The 20,262-nt window shown below is 39.7% G+C and overlaps 1 protein-coding gene across 3 annotated transcripts in view; it reads left to right on the forward strand.

Annotated features, from left to right (window-relative positions):
- KDM4B (lysine demethylase 4B) overlaps positions 1-20,262 on the forward strand; it is a 95,422-nt gene that overhangs the window by 37,826 nt on the left and 37,334 nt on the right. For all 3 annotated transcript variants that reach the window (XM_049807566.1, XM_049807567.1, XM_049807569.1), the window contains exons 7-8: positions 2,470-2,573; positions 7,055-7,192. In XM_049807566.1, the coding sequence (XP_049663523.1) occupies positions 2,470-2,573; positions 7,055-7,192 (242 nt within the window). The remainder of the gene's footprint in view (positions 1-2,469; positions 2,574-7,054; positions 7,193-20,262) is intronic.

Consider the following 20,262-nt stretch of genomic DNA (forward strand, 5'->3'; position numbering starts at 1 on the left):
AAAAAAAAGAAAAAAAAGAGCAGGGCTAGCTTGAGCTGTGATAAACTTCCACCTCTCATCAGGCTGTCTTTAAATTTTTGGCCTGACAAAGCACCAGCCCCAGCTGCCTGTGAACATAACTCGTGTATGAGTTCTTGCCTGACCACCTGCCAAGGTCATTCTGTAAGGGGCCACCCACCCCCAGCACGAGCAACAGCAAGCGCAGAGTTTGGCGTCCTGGCCTTGGCATTTCTGCTGGTTTCCAGTTGGTAATGCTGGAAGGCTCGGGGAAGATGTCTGACTGCAGAAGTATATATTTTTTTAATTTGTTGATGTTGTGTTTGGTTTTTGTTACTATTTTCATTCACTTGCAAATGTTCTAGGCGCTGCCCAGCTAAAAAAAGCTCCTGTCCCAGGATAATTAACTCAAAATCTATGTGTTTCATCTTCAGTGAGGCATACTTTAATGATTTAAATCTGTTGTTGAAGTTAGTGCAGCAGAAGCAGGCAGGAAAATCTGGAAGACTGCATTCTGATGCAAAGTAAAAAAAGTTCTCATACTGTTTTGCCAGAAAGTAGGCAAATTCCTAGTAATGACATTTCTTGCTGACAATCTGACATTCTATTGGACATTTCATACACGAATTAAAAAGGGGAGGATGTTGAAGGGAGTGACTGGTTGTGTAGGATAAATGGGGATAAATGTCCTAGGGCATGGTAGTGTTGTTTTCCCGTGCACTGAGAGCCATGATCCCTAAATACAAATAATATTGAAAGTCGCTGCTCAGAAATGTTGCCTTTCAAAGCTACAGTTCAGTTTAGTCATTTGCCAGGTTTTATAAAAGTTACTTTTTCATCTATTAAAAAGTCAATAAATCCAGATGACCTGTGTTCTGTAGAATCTGAAATACCACACTGAAGTCTGACATAAGTAATACTAAATCTCTTGCTGTTTGTAACTTATTTTTACTGATCATCGATTTTTGAGACACATTGATGGTTGGCAACGTATAAACCAGAAGCAAATTATCAATGATCTTGTCTTTATTTTAGTTTTTGCTTGCGTAGTACCTTTTAGAAGTTAGAATGGGTGATGTTTTGAAACTGCAATGAAACAGTATCACTGCTTGGGCATTCTCCCTGTCCTATGCATCAGTGGTCTATACTATGAAGAAGTTTACTATGGAGAAATGAGTGTGCAATTAATATGGAAAATGAATAGCTGAGCTGTAAATGGGCTCACTGGGAGAGCTATGGAGCCCGTGGAGAGAATGTTAATGTGTTGCCGTGTTATTGGTGCTAATCACTTAAAATGTGCTTCTTTATTAGTAGTTTTAATGAGAGCCACTTAAACTGTGCATTAAAAAGAGGAACTGCAGAGAGGGACGACAGACTGGGTAGCAGACAGTCATAATTTTAATTGAAATGCTTTTAGTACAAAAATATAAGAAAACCTGGAATCCAGTAATCCTTTTCACTTTCTGAAACCCCTTCCATTATGTCTCATCAATTAGTTTTGTTTCCAGAGCTTGGGTTATTTATTTTCCTAAATGGTGATGTTTTTTAATCCCTATAAACACATAATTTGTTAGTGAATCACCCACTTGGAGTGAAACACATGGTCTAGGGGAAAATGGTGTTACATTGGTTGAGGTGACGTTTCTGGGAGCGAAGTGCTGACATCAAGGGGTTTATCCCGTTTTAACCACAATTTTAGTATTTTTAATTATTTGTGATTTGTTTTAATAGCTCAGCATGGATCTTGTAGCTATGGTAGAATGTAACACTTAATAGTGCTGAGTCAGATCGTACTGTCTCTGCCAGACTGGGTAGTGACAACTGTGGCCAGTAGATGAGTGTCCCTCCTTCCACTGCCTTGTGATGGACATGTTTTGTTTCCTTTCTTTCTTTTGACTGAATATTAACATCTACATGCCCTTTTTTTTTTTTCTTCTTTTCCTTTTGGGGGTGGTATGTAGGGCAGATCGGTCTGGAATCTTACGAGTACTTTCCCATGAATAATATAGCAGCCCATCAGAGAAGGTATAAGAAGGACATGGCAGTGTTTGGAATAGATGGTGCGTGGTTGCTACTTTTTCTTTGTCCGTATTCAGAAAAAGGGTGGCTCAGGGTTTAGGATACTAGCCAAAACTTGAGACAGACAGGTTCTGTTTCTTAATTTGCTAGGATTTTACTGAGATTTTGACCAAGATACTTATTCCCGGAAATGGAAGACTTAGATGCTAACTCTCAACTTGAATGGGATTTAGACTTATATGCCTCAACATGCAAGTTGTTGTCACAAAATTTACATGGTATTTTAAACAATGAGGGATGTGCCAATTACTGGCATCTTCAGTTGTATGCCTATTGTTTTGATCTATATAAAGTATTTAGGCAGGCTTTCATTTTGTCAGCTTGTCTCTGCTTAAATAACTGATTGGATATAATATTCCTATAGTGATACTCCTTTTTTTAATGTCTGTACAGGATTTTTTCCAGGAAGCTCTCAGGGATGTGATGCTTTCCTCCGTCACAAGATGACCCTCATTTCGCCCTCAATCTTGAAGAAGTATGGCATTCCTTTTGACCGGGTATGTACAAAGGATGCATTGAATACACTGGCAAGTTGTTGAGGTGCACAAAGCACAGCACCCCTCTTTTAAGGAAACAATTCATCGCAAGCCGCTGGGGAGCAATTTGCTTAATTTCTAAATGCATTATTATGCTAAATGTATCCTATCAGTTTAAACCAGGTGGATGCCTGTAAATGAAGATTTGTGGTTTGGCTAAGACACTTTCTGTGAAGTGCTTCTCTTCATAAAAGCTTTCACTACAACTAACTTTGTCAATTAGCGTCTCCAGGTAGAGAGGGGCAAATTGTAATACAGATGCTATGGCTTATCAATAGGCAGCATAACTCATTGGTAGTTCTTGAACACAGACTTTTTTCTCCTGGATCCAGTATGAACCAAAACCTGGAGTTAGACGTGCTGGTTCTCTGTTGTGTAAGCGTTCATTTTATGCTAAGCCAGTAAGGATCCATGAATCTCTTAAGCCCTCTTACTTGAAATGAGGGGTCATGTTTATTTGGTATGATCGTTTTAATATGCTTATTCTTAAAGTCTTCTGGCAAGAAGTAAATCTCCTCAGCCAAGCATGCTTACCATGGATTTAGTATCTGTGCAGAATCAGTCAAACAGCTATTGCTGCTGTGTGTTACTGGCACACAGAGCCTGTCCTGCTAGGTTGTCCTGTCTGTGGATGTGGGAAAAGGAATTAAGTTAGAGGTACTGGGATTCTTAACTCCAGTGGGAAGTGTCAAAGAATCCTGGGTTCAAACTGATTTCATCCTTCCCCATCCCCTTTGCATCATCATCTGTAGATACTATGGCCATCTTTTTCTAAGAACTCTTGAGTTCTGATGTTTTTTTCCTTTTTTTTTTTTTTTTTTTTTAAAAAAAAGCATGGTTTTGTTAGAGTTAGTCCACCTGAGACAAAGTGTAGCGCCTATTTGATGAGCCTGGTGATTCTTTGAGATGGAAGTAAAAGATCTTGGCTGTTTTATAGCATAAAAACTATGAATTCATTCAATTTACTGCTCCAGAGGCTGTTTCATTTTTCCTAGTGGAAGGCTGTGATGAATGAAATTTGAAGCATGATCATCTGGCTTGTCAGATGAGCTTGCTGCCAGTGCAGGGGAGACTTGCACGAAGCAATGTGGTGCTTATGGTTCAACATCAGTGGCTAGACTTGGCCTAGTTTGCACATGATGGTTGTTATTAAATTGTTCATAGAGAGCAACAAACCGTTTTTCTTGTAATTCTATCTGTGGAACCTAATTCCCAAGTGTGAAAACACGGGTACCTGCTACACATGCTTGAAAATAACAATGAAAATATCTAATTGTGGGACCTGAATTTTTTGGTATGGTTTTTCACTTTACAAATTTCAGGAAAGTGGATATGTGGATTGGAATATGGGAGGCATCTCAGTTTAATGCATAGATGCCCCTCTGAGAAATGACTTTTGATAGAGGATAAGAGACATTCTCTAGCTTGACCATATTCAGAAAAGAATACAAAAATTTGTAGCAAGTGCAAGCTCCTGAAAAATCCGTCTGACCTTAGCTTTATTTATTGGCCTAAACTGTACATTTTAAGGATCTCTTATGCTTCTTTCTGCTTCAGTTTCAATTGAACACTGTGTCTTTCTGCTTCTTGCAGTGTTTTCCTTATGAAGTTGTTTTAACCAGAAGCTGTAAGTGGTGCAATAATTGGCTGAACAGAGCCTAAAAAGCGTGCACTGCTTATCTGAAGAAGAAGCTGAAAGTAATAATTTAAAAAGTACCTGTTGGTGCATGCTAGCCGTTCTAAGTGAAGTTTGCCATATGATCCTCCAGTGACATGCAGTCGTTCTGCAGAATGGAGGAGAATAGGAAATGGGAATTCATTTCTGCCATTTTGTTCAAGCAGCATGTTGGGGAAGTGCTCTTGGGTCTGCTGGAGGTCAGAAAGTGAAGGCAATTCTTGCGGGACTTCAAATGTTTGAAAGTTGTAGGTGGGCATATTTTTCTCTAGAATAATACACGTTTGCTTTTCCATCTATCTGAGGAAAGTGGCATTGATTAGTAATTAGTATACTAAGTGATTTCTGACCAATAACCAAGAAAGAGGAGGAAAGGAGTTTGTAAAAAGGCAATAGAGGAAAACTTCCCTTCCAAGGTTATCCCAAGTCATCTTTGCCAAGTTGTATGGTGATAGGGATGGGATACAAAGTGGCTTAAATAAGGGAGTTTCTAATTTATTGCTTGGTAAGAAGTCTTTACCTGCTTAGCTAGGCTTCCTACTATGAGTCTTTTGATTTGTGACATGAAGGTTTTTTGCAGATTGATGTCTGGTGTCTCCTTCATGCTGAGTATATGTAGAAATCTCAGTGATAAGAATATGATTCTTGTCTCCCTATTTTTTTACAAACCCCCCCCCCCCCCCCCCCCCCCAACAAACCACACCAGTGTATACATAGAGGACAATATTAATGCCAAACCCAAACTTTCTTTTTTAAAGCAAGAGGGATTATTTACATGTTACTTAAATATAATTCCTAATCTTGATTTACAGAATGTGGGGGGGGAAGTGTTTGTTTTGTTTTTTTTTTAAAATGATAGCTACTTTCTTCTCTATGGCACTCACTGGAAGGATGTTTTCAAATGTAAAAAAGAGGAGGAGTTCTCTTTAGTCTGAGCAGCCTATATCTGAATACCCCCTGTCCTGAAATAGTAGCTTTTGAAGGAGGATCGCTATTATTGAGAAACAGTGAACATTTGCCATTTTTCTTTAGAAACAGAGATAGGATCCCTTAATCTAAATTCTTGGCAGATTTCAATGAAGTGAATAGGCACGCATTTATAAATCTCTGTAATGGTATTTACTTCTGGAAAAAAGAAACAGATCAATACTAGGGCTTTTTAATAATTAAAAATGTGTATTTCTGTAATCTGCTATTGATTTCTCCATTTATTCCTCAAGAGCTTGCAGAAGTCAGTAAATTTAGGGCTTTCTTCGTGAGTGGCAGTTTGTGCTGGCTTTCCTTCAATAGTTATTACTTTTCTGCATGGCCTATCCATCATCTTGAGTGCTTTCTAATTTATTGTAGGGATAATGTTGACAGCAGTGACATGGAGGACATACACTGTGGGCTTGAAATGAAGACACCAGGATGTAGATTTCCTGACAGAAACATAATCTTTCTGTCTTCTGAAGTTAGAAATCTACCACTCTGATTTATGGAGGGGGCTGGATGGGAGGATGCTCTGTGAAGCTGGGTACAGACTGGACTTCAGTACCTCTCATTCAGAAATACTGCAGAAGCTTCTTGTATTATCATATCAATTTTTATTCTACTCTTTTTCTTTTTAAATTACTCTGCTAACGTTAATAACATTAGCAAGTTTAGGTGTTAGTCCAGCCAAGTGTGTAAATGTTTTAGCTTCTGCCTCTTTACATTTTCAATTTGGACCCATCCTTGTGTTTATAAGCATACGTTCTTTGAAATGTCTCTAGGCTCTGAACTGCTGTATTGTGAGTTACTGCTGGTGGGAGGGAATCCGAATGGAGTTGCTTGGCATGTGACTGCTATGAAAGGTCTGTCAGCACTTCTGGGTTGGAAAGACAGGGAAGGTCAAATTTTGCTTCTTTCCTAATCCACAGAAGGGAGGTGCTGTCACATGCTTGCTAAGCTAGAGCTTGCTAAGCTAGAAAGCTGGTCTGGAAGGATTGCTCCAAGTGTGCTATGTTACTGCCAGTTGCTGTTATGATCTATGCCATAATCAACATTTAAATTCCTTCCCCCACCCCCAGTGTCTTATCTGCAGAAGATGTAAAAAGAGGATTTTCTAGAAGTGTCGCAAATTGATTGGCCTCTGATTACAGCTGTAATCTGTAGAGTTTTTAACCCTCATGTTCGTAATGTCTGTAATGCTTATTGTTTTAATTTTTTGTAAGTAGACAAATGGCGGGCTGTAATTGTTCGGATGTTTTACTTTTGTGTGAACAAATGGGAGTAAGACTGATAAATGTGGGTGGGGAAATAAATGAAGTGAAAGGTAGCATGTACTTCAGTAGGACTGAGCAATGTGGAGTGCATGTTAGGATAGAAATCCAGTTTTCTTGGCTCCACTAGCATGGTGGTGGGAGTGTAAATTTGGACTTAGCATGAGCTAAAGTGGTCACAATCTAAAGATTTATTGCTCTTTTGGAATGCTGCAGCCTGAGACCCTTTTTGTAACTGGAGCCTGTGAGTCTAAATAGTTCAGATGTTGTGACCCCTTCCATCCATTGTATTGTCTTTTTTCCTTAAAGGAATACTTCAGTATTTCTGCAGTTAACTAGAAATTGTTCTAGGTTTAACCAAGAGTTGGCAGTGACTATTCTGCCGACCCTCCAGTTGAAAGAGAGAGATTTAACCAGTGATTTTTTTTTATTTATTTTTTTTTTAAAATAGGTCTCTGTTCTCAAGCTGCTATGTTAACTGATCTGTGGGGTATCCCTTTTGTCTTTTTTTCTCTGTTTTTCAGATCACCCAAGAAGCTGGAGAGTTTATGATTACATTTCCTTATGGTTACCATGCTGGCTTCAATCATGGCTTCAACTGTGCTGAATCTACCAACTTCGCCACTTTGCGGTGGATTGACTATGGAAAAATGGCAACCCAAGTAGGTGTCTGTTTGGATGAAGCGTTACTTAAAACCACTAGCTTGTGAAATACAAAGGAATGAGAGCGGGAGACTTAACCTCAAGAACAAAATGGAAAGTGCCGTTGTTTTGATGATGTGCTCTTTCATTGTGCCATGTTGCTGTTTTATGCCTGTTGATAATTTATGTCATTTTGAGGGCTTAGTAATGACTTTCTCAAATGCTAGATGTTGCATATGCCTTGTGAAGAGGTTGTTGTGAAACTAGTTAAGTTAGGATTAGTTTTCTGATGCATCCAGACTGCATTTCACAGTGAATAAGGTCACTGATATAACTGAATACAATTCATTAGGTACACACTGAAGGGAAGGAGTAAGCTGGAAATATTTTTAAGCTTTAATAAGACTATGGTAATAACCATCTGAAAATATCTGAATTTCTCTAATCTATGCACTCACTTAAGTTTGAAGAGGAGAGCCATGCTGAGATGACTGTCTGGCTATTTCTTGTTAGGGCAAATTTCTCGTATGTTTTGTTACTTTTGACAGTTCTGAAGTCAGTGATGGTTTTCACGACAGCACACATACAGCATTCTCTTGTTTTTAAGTGTGAAGTGTAACTGATTCAGTAGGATCTGTGAATTTTTAAATTGGGGATCCATTCCATGCAGTCTTTGAGGAAAGGATAAATTATTATAGAGAGGGTAGCATTTAAAAATTGCCTCAGATGACCCTTCCCAGAAAGGTAGACTTAGATTTCACTCTAGAATAGCATTTATAATATCTCCTTCACTTAATTTTCTTTTATCAACTCAGCTTGGCTCTGTAACTTTTGTAATGCATCCTAATGCTTTCTTCTGGGCAAAACCACCTCTGTTCAAAATGGACCGCAAGTACATCTTTGTCACAATCTCTGGAACAATGTAGTGATGTCCATTTTTCCTTTACAAAAGTTTATGTTCCGAGAGTAGCAAAAGGTAGATGATTACTGAATAGTGTCATTCTCTTCTCAGCTTTGGGATCCTGGGGTCCTTGACAGCGCCCTTTTTAACCGTCCACCTTTTTGCTGTAATGCCTTTGGCTATTTTTGAGCCAAGCTGAAACTTTCTGCACAGAATTTTATTTGGTAGTGATCAATGTTGTGTGTTAATCAGCCTGAGTGGCTGCTTTGTGACTAATGTGAGTCACTCTTTTTTGCTTCTGGAGGTTAGTACTGTTTCTGACACTGCAGGCTTCAAGGGATCCTGTAGAATTGCAAAAAAACCCCATGCTGTTTCTTCCTATTTTTCCTTTTTAATTAGTGAACATCATTAACCCAAGTAGAAAAGAAGTTGGTTGTCACCCCACAGAACCTTTTTTCCTGCTTTTTTCCCCTGTTTGGTATTCTATATCCTCCCTCAGCAACTGCAGGCAGGCAGTCTTTGACTATCCAATGGCACAGTAATTGATGTCTGAGAAGCTCGTCCCGTGGAAAGCAAGCTCAGCCAGCCAGGTTCCCAAAAGGTGAAGTGTCTGTCTTGTTTACTTTTTTCAGTAATATTCAGCCCAGGGTTTCAAGGACTCTACTATTAGCCAACAAATTTGGCATTTGAGCTTTCTCCTGTTCTAAAATAGACAGATTTTAGTATTTCATTTCTGAAACTACAGTGGTGTTAAAGCATCTTCTGTTGGACACACTGGGGGCTGTGCCATGAAATATAAAAATGAAATATGCCATGAAATATAAAATACATGAACTCACTGTGCCAGTGGGGTAATACCTCTAAACTGCTAGTAATGGCAACTGAAATGATTCTCACAACAGAAAATTCCTTGTGGTGAAAATTTATGTATTTGTCCTCTCTGTCCCACACTAGTGTTAAAGTAGTGAACCCTACGTTGGTGTTTGTAATCTCTTCATATCCCATCAAGGCTGTAGACCAGACCCTGTGGCAGTAATTGAGGCTCCAGGGCCATGTGGAGGCTGGAGTGGGACTCGTACATTTGAATTTGTTCTGGAGTTAAAGGGATGGTAAGAAAAACCTAGAACCATAAGACGCCTCAAATGAGCGTTAAGTGTCTTAAACTCAAAAATAGCCAAGCAAACTTGGGTTGAAAATTTTAAAAATCGTGTTTGTCTGCTGTGACCTTGTATACGAGGTTTATCTGTAGCAAATGGTCATGGTATTACACCCCAGAAAATGGGGTTTATCATGGAAATTCTGACAGACCCTTAACTACAGCAGTGCCAGCAGGCACCACTCTAATATTAAAAGCAATTTTGGGTTCAGCCATGTGTTCACAAACAAGTGACATTTGGGAAGTGCAGTTTTAGATTGAGCCTCCATGCTTACATTGTTAAGCAGCGTAGCGTGAAATTACTGAACAAGCAGCATAGAGAGCTCTGAGCAAATCTAGGGAGAGAAAGTTGAAGTGTGGAAGGAGACGCCCAATTTATTTCCATTGCACTCAGTGACACTTGTCTGTTCAGAGATTTCCATTTAATATTGCTTAAACCACACACTGCATACATGTTAATTAACCCTTTGATACCTTACTATCAGGTTCCAGATGAGGTATGAATGCTGTTACACTGTAAGGGCAAAAGGTTTGTTTAAATCTCATTTTAAGTTAAACAGGGACTTAATGAAATATCAGCTGACTGTGTACACTCGAGCTACCTGCACATTTGTGGAGAGAGAATTTGTGAAGAGGGACATCCTGGAGTGTGTGATTTTTGGTTAACTACTGCACGTTTACTAAATTTAAAAAAACGGCTGTATTGATTTCTGTGCTCTCAGGCACAATTAGATTATCCTTGCCCACATCTGAGGAGGTTTGTGGTTTTTTTTTTTTTCTTTCTTGTCTTATACTCATTTATAAAGTTCTTGGAAACTCTTGACTGGACAGCACTCTGCAGGTACATACTCTTACTGCACTGAAACATTTGGCTGGAAGGTGATTGTTCTTTCCTCGGGTTAGCAATATGGCTATTTTGTCCTACCAGTACTCATGAGATGGGTGACAAGGTAAGGTTCAAAATTAGCCAGTTGTTCTCCTGGACATTATCCTGGGGCTGAAATCTGGATTCTGCTCTACTGAGAGTGATATATGTCAATGGCACAGTGTTACAGAGAGCTCACATAGGAAGGTAATGGCTCACCTAAGAGAAACATAGACAGAGCCGTGCTAATTGCCTGCCAGATGGATGAAATGTTGTGGTAACCACAGCAGAACCTGCTTAGGCTGTAAAAAAAATACATAATAACCAGACTGAAGTTTAAACATCAGCTTCGTAGACACTGGTTCTGCTCTAATTGTAGAACGAGCATCAGCATTAGCAAAAAAATGCCAATGGCTCCGGAGTTGTGTAGGAAACTAATAGTGGGTAAATATGCTTGTTTCTGTGTAAGCTTGTAACCAAGATGAACAGATGCTTAAATTCAAGTGGCAACTGGTTTGGTGAATACCCAAGTGAATAAACTATCTGTCCTGTTTGGCTCAAAGCTTTTTGAGAACCTAGAGAGAAGTTTTGGAGTCTCTTTCAGAAACGCTTAGGCAAGTTGACGTGCAGGAGTGGAAGGGTATATGTGTAATGGTAACTGGGTGTGACGCTGGGTTTCATGTCTTTAGATGGAAGTTGTAACCATTGCTGACGAGTAGCCTTTTACCGTAAGAACGTATTGACCAAAACGTCTTTATTAACTAAACATAGGACCGATACAGAGAGATAAATTTGCATCTTCATCTGTATCAGATGTCTCCGGTATCTGTTTAGCATGTCCCAGGCTCAGGTGGGCAATTTGGGAGCTGATGGCTTTTTGGCACACGGGTTACCACAAATGTTCAGCAGAATTCTCTACTTTCTCTCTTTTAGTTTTTCCCTGGTCTTGTTTCAGCTTTTCAGTTATAGCCAGTGCTTGCCTCTTAAGTCTGATTTGCTGATCCTTCTAATAATTGCTTCTCTAGCCTCAATGCAGAGTGCTGGTATGTGACAGACAAAATTCATGTCATCTCTCATGACGTGTCTAAATCCTCAGGACTGATTGCTCTCTGTTTTTAGCAAATGCCAATCTCCTTAGATTCAGAGGAAGGGTATAACATTCTCCTTTACTTCATGTCTTTATTTATATGGTGGTGTACCGCTGGGAAATAGATGTCTTGCCTACAGCTGGACATTGTGCCCAGAAGTGTAAGAATTAACAGCTCTTTAAGTGTTATCCCATTTATTGTCAATGTAAATGTCTCCATCTGTCCTCGAGGAACCTTGTGTTGCAGCTGACTTCTTTCCAGTCAAGGTGACTTTGAGGCCAACCACAGCTTGCCTATTCCACCTAATCTGTGTGAAAAGCTGTGGTTGAACAGCACATCTGTCAGTTACTTGTCTAGGGATGGGAGAGAGACCTTCAGTTAATCTTGGGGCTCCCATAGATAATCCTGGTGTGCTGTCACTAGGTCTTTCCAAATACGTGATGGGAATTCATTTCAGCATTCTTTGCAGATCAAGCTCTGGCAGGGAATGCTCTTTTTAAGATACAGTCCTATTTGACTAACATGAGTATCAGTCTGTCACAGTGTGCAAAGTAAAAAGAGATCCAGGAGAAATGAGTCAAAAGGGGTTTTGGTAGTGTTGGAGATACTGGCACAATATTTCAGGAGTCAGCTGAAATCTGAATACTCTGCTTCTCTGCTTTAGACCTTAACATTACTGATCAAATATTACAGCTGAGTAGGCATGATTTTATTTGTATATGCTATAGTTAACGTTTACCTGCATAGGTAGAGCTTAGAAAATTAGGGTGAAATATTTTCCTTTGTATTCTGTAGTTGGAGTTTTTTGATCATTTGTCTTCCATTAACTTTGTCATGTTTCTGTTTTTTTATTCGTTTTTTTTTTCTTTCTTTCTGTTTGGTTGTTGAAGAAGGCCTGGTGAATGAAAGGCAGTGAATGATAATTTTCATTCTTACAGTCTGGAGGGTTTTTTTTGTTTGCTTGTTTTGCTGCATGAGCCTGCAGTTCCTTCCCGCGTTACTGTTCTGGTTCGCTTTGTTTCTGAAAACTCTTGGATGCAACCATTGACAGACAGAGGGTCTTAATAGCTGTGTATTTGACTAAACAACCCTTTTAAACCCAAGTGTTTTAGTAAAGTCACCTTCCTGAAGTCTCCTGGTGTCCTGGTTTCAGCCAGGATAGAGTTAATTTTCTTTCTGGTAGCTGGTATAGTGTTATGTCTTGGGTTCAGTATGAGAAGAATGTTGATAACATGCTGATGTTTTCAGTTGTTGCTAAGGAATGTTTATACTAAGTCAAGGATTTCTCAGCTTCTCATGCCCAGCCAGCAAGAGAAGGCTGGAGGGGCACAAGAAGTTGGGAGGGGACACAGCCAGGGCAGCTGACCCAAACTGGCCAAAGGGGTATTCCAGACCATGTGATGTCATGCCCAGTATATAACTGGGGGGAGTTGGCCTGGGAGGGATCACTGCTCAGGAACTAACTGGGTATCCGTTGGTGAGTGGTGAGCAATAGTATTGTGCATCACTTGTTTTGTATATTCCAATCCTTTTTATTATTATTATTATTATTGTAATTTTATTATTGTTATTATAATCATTATTAGTTTCTTCCTTTCTGTTCTACTAAACTGTTCTTATCTGAACCCACAAGTTTTACTTTTTTTCTGATTTTCTCCCCTATCCCACTGGGGGGGTGTGTTGGAGTGAGTGAGTGTCTGTGATTAAACCACGACACCTGGTATTCAAAAAGACACTTTCAGAGTGTACAATTTTAGAAGAAATTCAAGTGTACTTCACAGGTTGGCTTTTTTTTTTCTTCTGCAGACTGGACTGGAAATAAGTGGATGGGAGGGGAACAATTTCTTGCACTTTCCTTTATATTAATCGCAGGCACTCCTGGATGATAATGTCTGTGTCACTATCAGTTGACATTTTCATACCTTCATTTTATCTCTTGTTTATTCCAGAGATAGTGCTGGAATTATCTATCTCAATATAAAATGGGGTCAAGTTGCCCCTCCTTCCCAAATGCTACATTTTACATTCTGAAGTAAGCAGCCTTCATCTCTTCCTGTGCAGTATTCCCATACAGAGCTCTGCTCCAGTACAGTTCAGTCCTGCTCTGCTGCTTAGTCATTTCCCTGGGGAGAAGGGGAAGACAAGTAAGACTCTTCTGTTTGGATTTTACTGATACATAAAGGCATCTTTGAGAGGTGCCTTTTACATAGCTTACTGCTTCTGAACCCTCTCCTCGTGTGTGTGTTTGTTGTTTGGGGTTTTTTTTATACTATTGGAATAACAGATCTCAACTTTACAATTGGAGCATTTGTGTTTTAAAGTTGTCTAGCATATGATTTTCCTTGTAAAATTGAAGCTTACTTCTTACCATTCAGATGTTAGTAGGTTTTCTCTTTCCCTTAAAAGATGTCCTTATTTTCCAAGAAAATAAAATTCATGAGGTTTTTGCAGAAACTGTTTGGTAATATTGTAAAACTTGTCTCTGAAATAAGAGAAATCGGAGTTGTATTTTTGCGTTACTTTGTATGTCTGTCTTAACTGACTCTAATTAGACCTTTTAAGCTTAGAATACATTAAAAACCCCACTGTTATGGAATAGCATTTCCATAGTTTTTCTCAGACAGATTCAAATTGCTCTAGTACAAAATCTTCCATCTTTTTTTTGTAGTTATTTTCTTTTATTTTTTTTAAACAACCCTGATACCTTACTCTTGAGAAAGCACTGATTCTGTGCAATAAAGAGGAATTTTTACAATGTTTTTCATGCTAAGGTGGAAAGGAGGCAGTTATTTTTCTGAAACTGTCTTGGAGCTTCATTATATCAGGTCTCTTCTGAGATCCTCTTCTGAAGTACTGACTGGGAGGTTGCCTGTCATCATTTTTCTTAATGAAGGAAGAACACTTAGACTTCTGTCAGCAGAAAAAATACACCCTGGAAGTTTCCAGGATTTCAGTCCTTGGGATGCCTGGCTGCCACTGGACCCAATGACTGATGTCCGTGTGGATGGATGGGTGCTAAGCTGGTATCTGGCCTGTCCCTTCTGGATGCCCTGCCCTTGAGAAGGGGCATCTGAGAGTCTTAATTTTACATCCAGAATGTAATTATAAACTGCTCAGGACTTGATTTACAGCAAATGGGACATTTCTGCCTCAGGGCAGGCAACTAGGGGCAGTGATGACTTCGGGCAGCTTGCCTCCCTCTCGGCTCAGTGTTTGGTGTAACCCTTAGAGCACTGAACTGCGAAGCAGCTGGGGTTTTTTTAAAGTTTTGTTTGGTTTGTTTTTTTTTAAACAGACTAGGCCTATTTATGCTACTCAGCCTGACTTACTTGAGCTTAATTACTGCAAGGTGTAAAGCATACTGTTCTTGACTTTTTGAATGCTGCTTAGTAATGACTTTGCCAGCTCAGGGTGACTCTCCAAGACCCTGCGATGGAAACTGCCGGATCTCTAGGATGGAAAACTGCTCTGAACCTGTGGAGTCCTGATATTGCTGGGTTGACATAGTCTCCCATTCTCTCTCTGCCTTGCTAACCCTGTGATTTATAGTGTGGAGGTTGTGGTGTGCTTTGTGGCCGCAGTAAATAGTGATGTGAAGAATGTGCTCCCTGCAGCTTATTCATTCAGCTTCTCTGTCGCACAGGAGTCTCTGATAAAGTGTACCAGCCCCAATCATTCATGTGTCAGAGCGGAGGCTTAAGGGTCATCTTGCTTTGGGGATGCTAGTATGGCAAGGCCATCAAAAATACTTTTTGAAAGCTGCCGTAGCATTGTGCTTTCTTGTGCAGCTGGTTTTGCTCCATTGGAATTGCTTCAGGGGTGATGCATGGGGGCATAGATAGGAAGAAGGAAGAGTGGTGTTAACATCCCACCTAAGAATAAAAACCTAAATAGTGTATTCTGCTCAAGAACTGCAGAAATGGTGATGTTAGAATTCTGAAAGGCACTGTAAAAGTGTAAAGTAGCTGTGAATTGACATCACACTTTCTCATCAGGTACCTTCCCTTTTTGATGTTGTCCACAGAAATTCCTTCAGTGTAGGCAACAGTTTTTACTCTTACGCCTCTTCACTTTGTGCATGAAGAACACTTTAAAAACAAAGCCCACTTTCTATTATGGTGGAGTAAGAGTAGATTGCTTATGAACAGTCTCTTCCAATTTTTAACTCTATTTTGCTTTATTTGTTTTTTCTGATAACTGTGCTTCTGATTTTCTTCCAGCTTGGTTCGCTAGTGGCAGGCAGCAGTTTCAGGGGTTTTGTGGGGTGGCTTATAGCTGGGCGCTTCCTAATCTCAGGCATCAGGATTCAGATCTTGCTTCTACTCTGTACTCACCCGACTCTTAACTGCTTTGAAAATATGTGCAGGTGGGTCTAGATTATTATAGGAAAGACAGAAACATTTTATTTGGTGTGCGGTTTTCAGAGGGGTCTTGATTGCTGTTTCCTTTAGGATTGATATACAACGTCTTGTCTCCTTTATTTATATATCAACCCTCCCTTTATTCTAAGTTGTAGCATTTGGAGTTGCAAAAAATATATTTTCAGCTTCATATCCTTTTGAAAAATGTTACTAAAGAACACTTGTTATTACCAGGGGAAAGAATTTCATAGTGTGCTAGAAGCAAATCTTGGGTTGTCACTTTAGATACCGACACTTCATATTCCACCAAATATAATTATTCATGTTTCTACAAAGTGCCTATAGATCTTGGTTGTTGTACATGGGATACAAAATGGTGGATTTTCCTACTTCATCTGTTGGTTTACAGGTGTGTAATACAGCACAGCGTTCTGCTTTCTTTTTAAAAGAAATGACTAAAAAGCAGATGATCAAACAGGAGGATAAAAGGATAACTTTAGTCACTTAGCAAGAATTCTCTAGTGTGTCTGTCACTTCAGAACTGTAGATCTTCACCAAGCCATGTCAGTTCATGCTCGCTGCTTGCTTAATGCATGAACACAGGGTGCTGACCTGCTGAAATGTCACGTTTTCTCCAAACGAAAGTGGTCTGTGGTAGACTTCTTTCACCAACTGCAAGTCTTACGATGCAGAAGAAATAATACCTTGAGATAACCTCGGAATGATGTTCACTATAGACTACATCATAACCACTGGATAAAAGTCTCATTTTGTTTATCACTTGTCCTGGAATGAGTCTGTCAGAACAGAAAGGAACTGGTACTTCATTGAATCCCCCTCCTTGTAGTGCTGCTGAGAGCACTGAATTTCCTTCTGTGTTCTTTCAGCCTTATCTGAGATATAGAATTCGGGACCCTGCTGAGGTGATCCTCCCCCCTGCCCCTGCGCTGTGGTTGTGTTTGTCTTGCAGGAATGAGGATTGCGTATATTTGAGAGAGATTCAGAAGTAGTTGGCATCCTTACGGGTATACAGAGTAGAAAAAGATAAAAAAGAATTCTGGCAGAGGTTGCAAAAGAGCTTTGTGCGTGCCACCCCCACAGCGTGTGTCGTGTCCGTCTCCCCCCCCCCCTCCCCCCCCACCCCCCCCAAAAAAAAAGGAATCTTCATGTAACACATCAGCAGAAGCATGGTTGGGATGGGTTGTTATTTGCCTAAAATGAAGCATGTCACATAGCGTTTTATATTATGTCTTAAACCAGAAAGAATCCTTTTATTACGAATAGAGTGGAGCGGGGTAAATCTGACTCCCCAGCTAACTTGCCACTTACTGAACTTTTCTACCCACAAAAATCTGCATGGAACATTAAGGAAGCACGCATGGAAAAAGCGTGCCCTGCAGCCAGGGACCAGGGGGAGTCCTTGGAAATCTTTGCCTAATTGTTTTGTTTATGAAACTCTGTAGAGGGTTTCTAGTGGGTTTCCTAATGAACTGGTTTGTTGTTGAGACTTACGGCAATGCTGGTAATTACACTAGAAACAGGGGGTCAAGACTCATCTTCTTTCCCACATGCTTTCAACTACCAACCATTAAACACACAAACGATGCATTTTAGGTTTTTTTCCTTCTTCTCGAAGTTTAACTCCTCATTTACTTGCAGAGTACCTGCCACTCATCTTTCAGGCGTGTACTTGCAATTTGTGTGCCTTTGTGCCTTATGAAACCTTAGCTATCTGAGAGCATTGCTGTAGAAGGTCTGCGTGGAAATGTTGCTTTGGGCTGAGTGGAAGGAAAATTAAACTGGAGCCCAAACTAGTTTATTCTGTCATATTGGATGGGTATTAACTGGATCCCAAGTAACATGTCTGTAATATGATAACAAATTGGATAGCTGTTTAAGAGTATTATACTGGGAGGACTTTGTGTTTCTCCCAAAAGCTGAAACTGTACTTTGTCCTGGAAATTTATGGAGAGAAGCTTAGGAGTGTTGTCTGCGTTAGCAATATGTGTTCCTATAATACACAGCAAGGATTTCTTAGCTGCCTTTTGAAAGTAACCATCTTTCTTTCCCAGTAACTTGCTTTTAGGCTTCATAGTTATGAAAAAGCAGATACAAAAACTTTAAGCAAAGATTTTGGTCTGACATTTAATCATTTAATGGTGGTATAATAGTTGAAAGAACTTCCAACTTCGAGTGTTGGGTTTTCTTGTATTTAAATTTCCATTAAGGCAAAGTGGGAGGCTTACTGAGTCTTAAATAACTGTGCAGTGGGCCCTGATTTCATGTAAGTGTGAGGGTTTTTTCCATAAGAACCAGAGGTGCCAATTTAAATATATCATTTTGGTGACTTATTTCTACATAAGGAGAAGGGTTATTTTACTTTAACTTTGTACACTATAGAACAGATGGGTTCAGTTTAGTGTTAATAGCTGGGAAGTGAGGGAAATATCCTTACAAAAATGACGCTGAAGGCTGATGTTGAATGAGGCTGCATTTTTCCATGTATCATTTGATTTTATTGCTTCAAGGAGACAGTCTCTTTATTTGACTGTTATTTTATATAGACTTCTTAGTGTTTTTATTTTAAAAAAATATTGCAAATAAGATAACGGTTACGCATTCAGTAGCCACAAATTTCCCACTATCAGTCTTTGAGTTATAATTGATGAGACAGGGTTCCTGGTGTGGTCAGATATTTTACCACAGTCTCCAAATTCGAGTAGCAGATAATAAAATAGTAAGTAGGAGAAGAATGTTGGTTTTCTGTGTTTGAAAAGTGCTTCACTATGCATTTCCTTATAGTATTTTTGCATATGCTTAGATTGCAAGTTGCCTTTGCATGTTCTTATCCTGTGTGGCTAAAAAAGTTATTAGCTTATGAAAAAGGAGAGATGAGGCTAGGAAAATCCTTCAGAAGGTGGAACAAATTAAGTTCCTGCAGATTTGGTGAATATGGAAGCTCCTCTTGTCTTGTTGCTGTTTTGGGTCTTGGATCCCCTGTAACTGAAGGCAAAGAGCTAACCCTAAAACTGTTTTGATTTTTGTTTTGTTTTGGTTTTTTTTTTTCCCACCCGCATTTTCAGGACTTGCAGTCGGTCCTTGGAGATCCCAGTTATGAATATTCTGTTGTTTATTCTGTTGTTTGATCTGTTGCTCTGACTGCCTTGCTGTTCCCGAGCAGTTTGGTGTGGTGGTCTGGCTTCCAAATGGGGAATGACAGAGGAAAGACGGGAAGATATTTGATTAGATCTCAGGGTTCCTTAAATTTTTCTCCTGTCATTTTGATGTGACAGGCATATCCTTCATGTTGCCATTTAGTCATGGTCTGTGCTTTGCGTGACCATATCGCTCTTAAATCTTTCACAGGTCTACCGGTATGTAGGAGTTCTGTGAATACCTGAATCGGAACTTTGTGGTTTGGTTTTGACTCGCATAAAGGAAACGAGGTTTTATATCTCTCCTTAGTGGTAGTGTTTAAGTGTAGACGTGTTCTTTTTTTGTTGTTGTTGTTTTGTTTTGTTTCTACAAAGTTTAATCATAGAGGAATATGAAAGTGTTAGAATTTGAGGGGGGAAATGGAATATGGAAGGATATGTTCTGCAGAGATTGGGATAGGGAGTGACAGAGGTGGGGGGTGTAGGTATAGTATCTCTTAGGAAATACATGTGTTTATGACCACAATTAAATACTTTGAAAGAAATATAACTGTGTATATGGAAGGGGATGCAGTACATGGAAAGGGGTATCATTGACAGGGAAACACAAGCTTGCTATTCTTGTCCTGCTCTAATGGAATAAAGCAGGTAATTAATTGCAAAGAAAATTTCTTGCCCTTCTCTACCCACAGTTTCCTCCTCTAATCTCCCCTGTTCTCCTCCCTCTCCCACTCCTTATGCACACATGCACATTCTCTTTTGCAGTTGTGTTGGAAGCATGTGCTGTATTAAGCAGGATCTCGCTGCTGGGTCTGAGGAAAGGGTATGGAAAAATACCCTGGCCATTATGGGAATGTGAACGTGGCACAACTGCAGCAGCTGAGGAAATATAGCTGTATGGTCCGGAAGAAGCCACAAAGGAAACAGGCTTTGTAAATTATTCATGCTTGCTAGTGTGAAAGCAATAAAATTAAATTAAAATTGAAATATAAACATACATCATGTTAGATTTGTGTAAAGAAAGGAACTTGGCTACTGCAGGGTTCTGGTGTTGCGGTACACTGGAGATTGCAGCCCACAGTGTCATTTATCTGAATAGCAGTCTGAATAGCATCCAGATAGCTCAGTATGTGGTTTTGCAGTAATCTGTGTATACTTTACATTTTTGTGAGACTCTTAAGCTGGCAGTGGTTGGAGACCATACTGTAGACCTTTAGACCTGTCTGACTTGGGATTTGCTCTGCTTGATTTGAAGGAATTGACATGTGTGCTGCAGCATGTTGGTTCCAGGTTAGGATCAGAAAATGGACTGTTCCCCTTTTAAGCCATTTTTCATACTTTGTAAAGGCAGAGGAGGTCAATCTCCATAGCTCATTGATGATGTGTGCTGTGGGGTGCTCTTCTGTATTCCTCTTTGCAGCAGTGCACAGGTGCTTTTAAAATTTCTTCAGGAAAAGTGATTGAAAATCTGCTCAATACAAATCCCTTAAGCCAGTATTGATGGAGGTGCCGGTGAGAAGCTTCTGCCTGGCCAGGAATTTGAAGCATGGGTACCATCTGTGTT

The sequence above is a fragment of the Accipiter gentilis genome, chromosome 8 (assembly GCF_929443795.1).
Source record: "Accipiter gentilis chromosome 8, bAccGen1.1, whole genome shotgun sequence".
Classification (NCBI taxonomy): Eukaryota; Metazoa; Chordata; class Aves; order Accipitriformes; family Accipitridae; genus Astur; species Astur gentilis.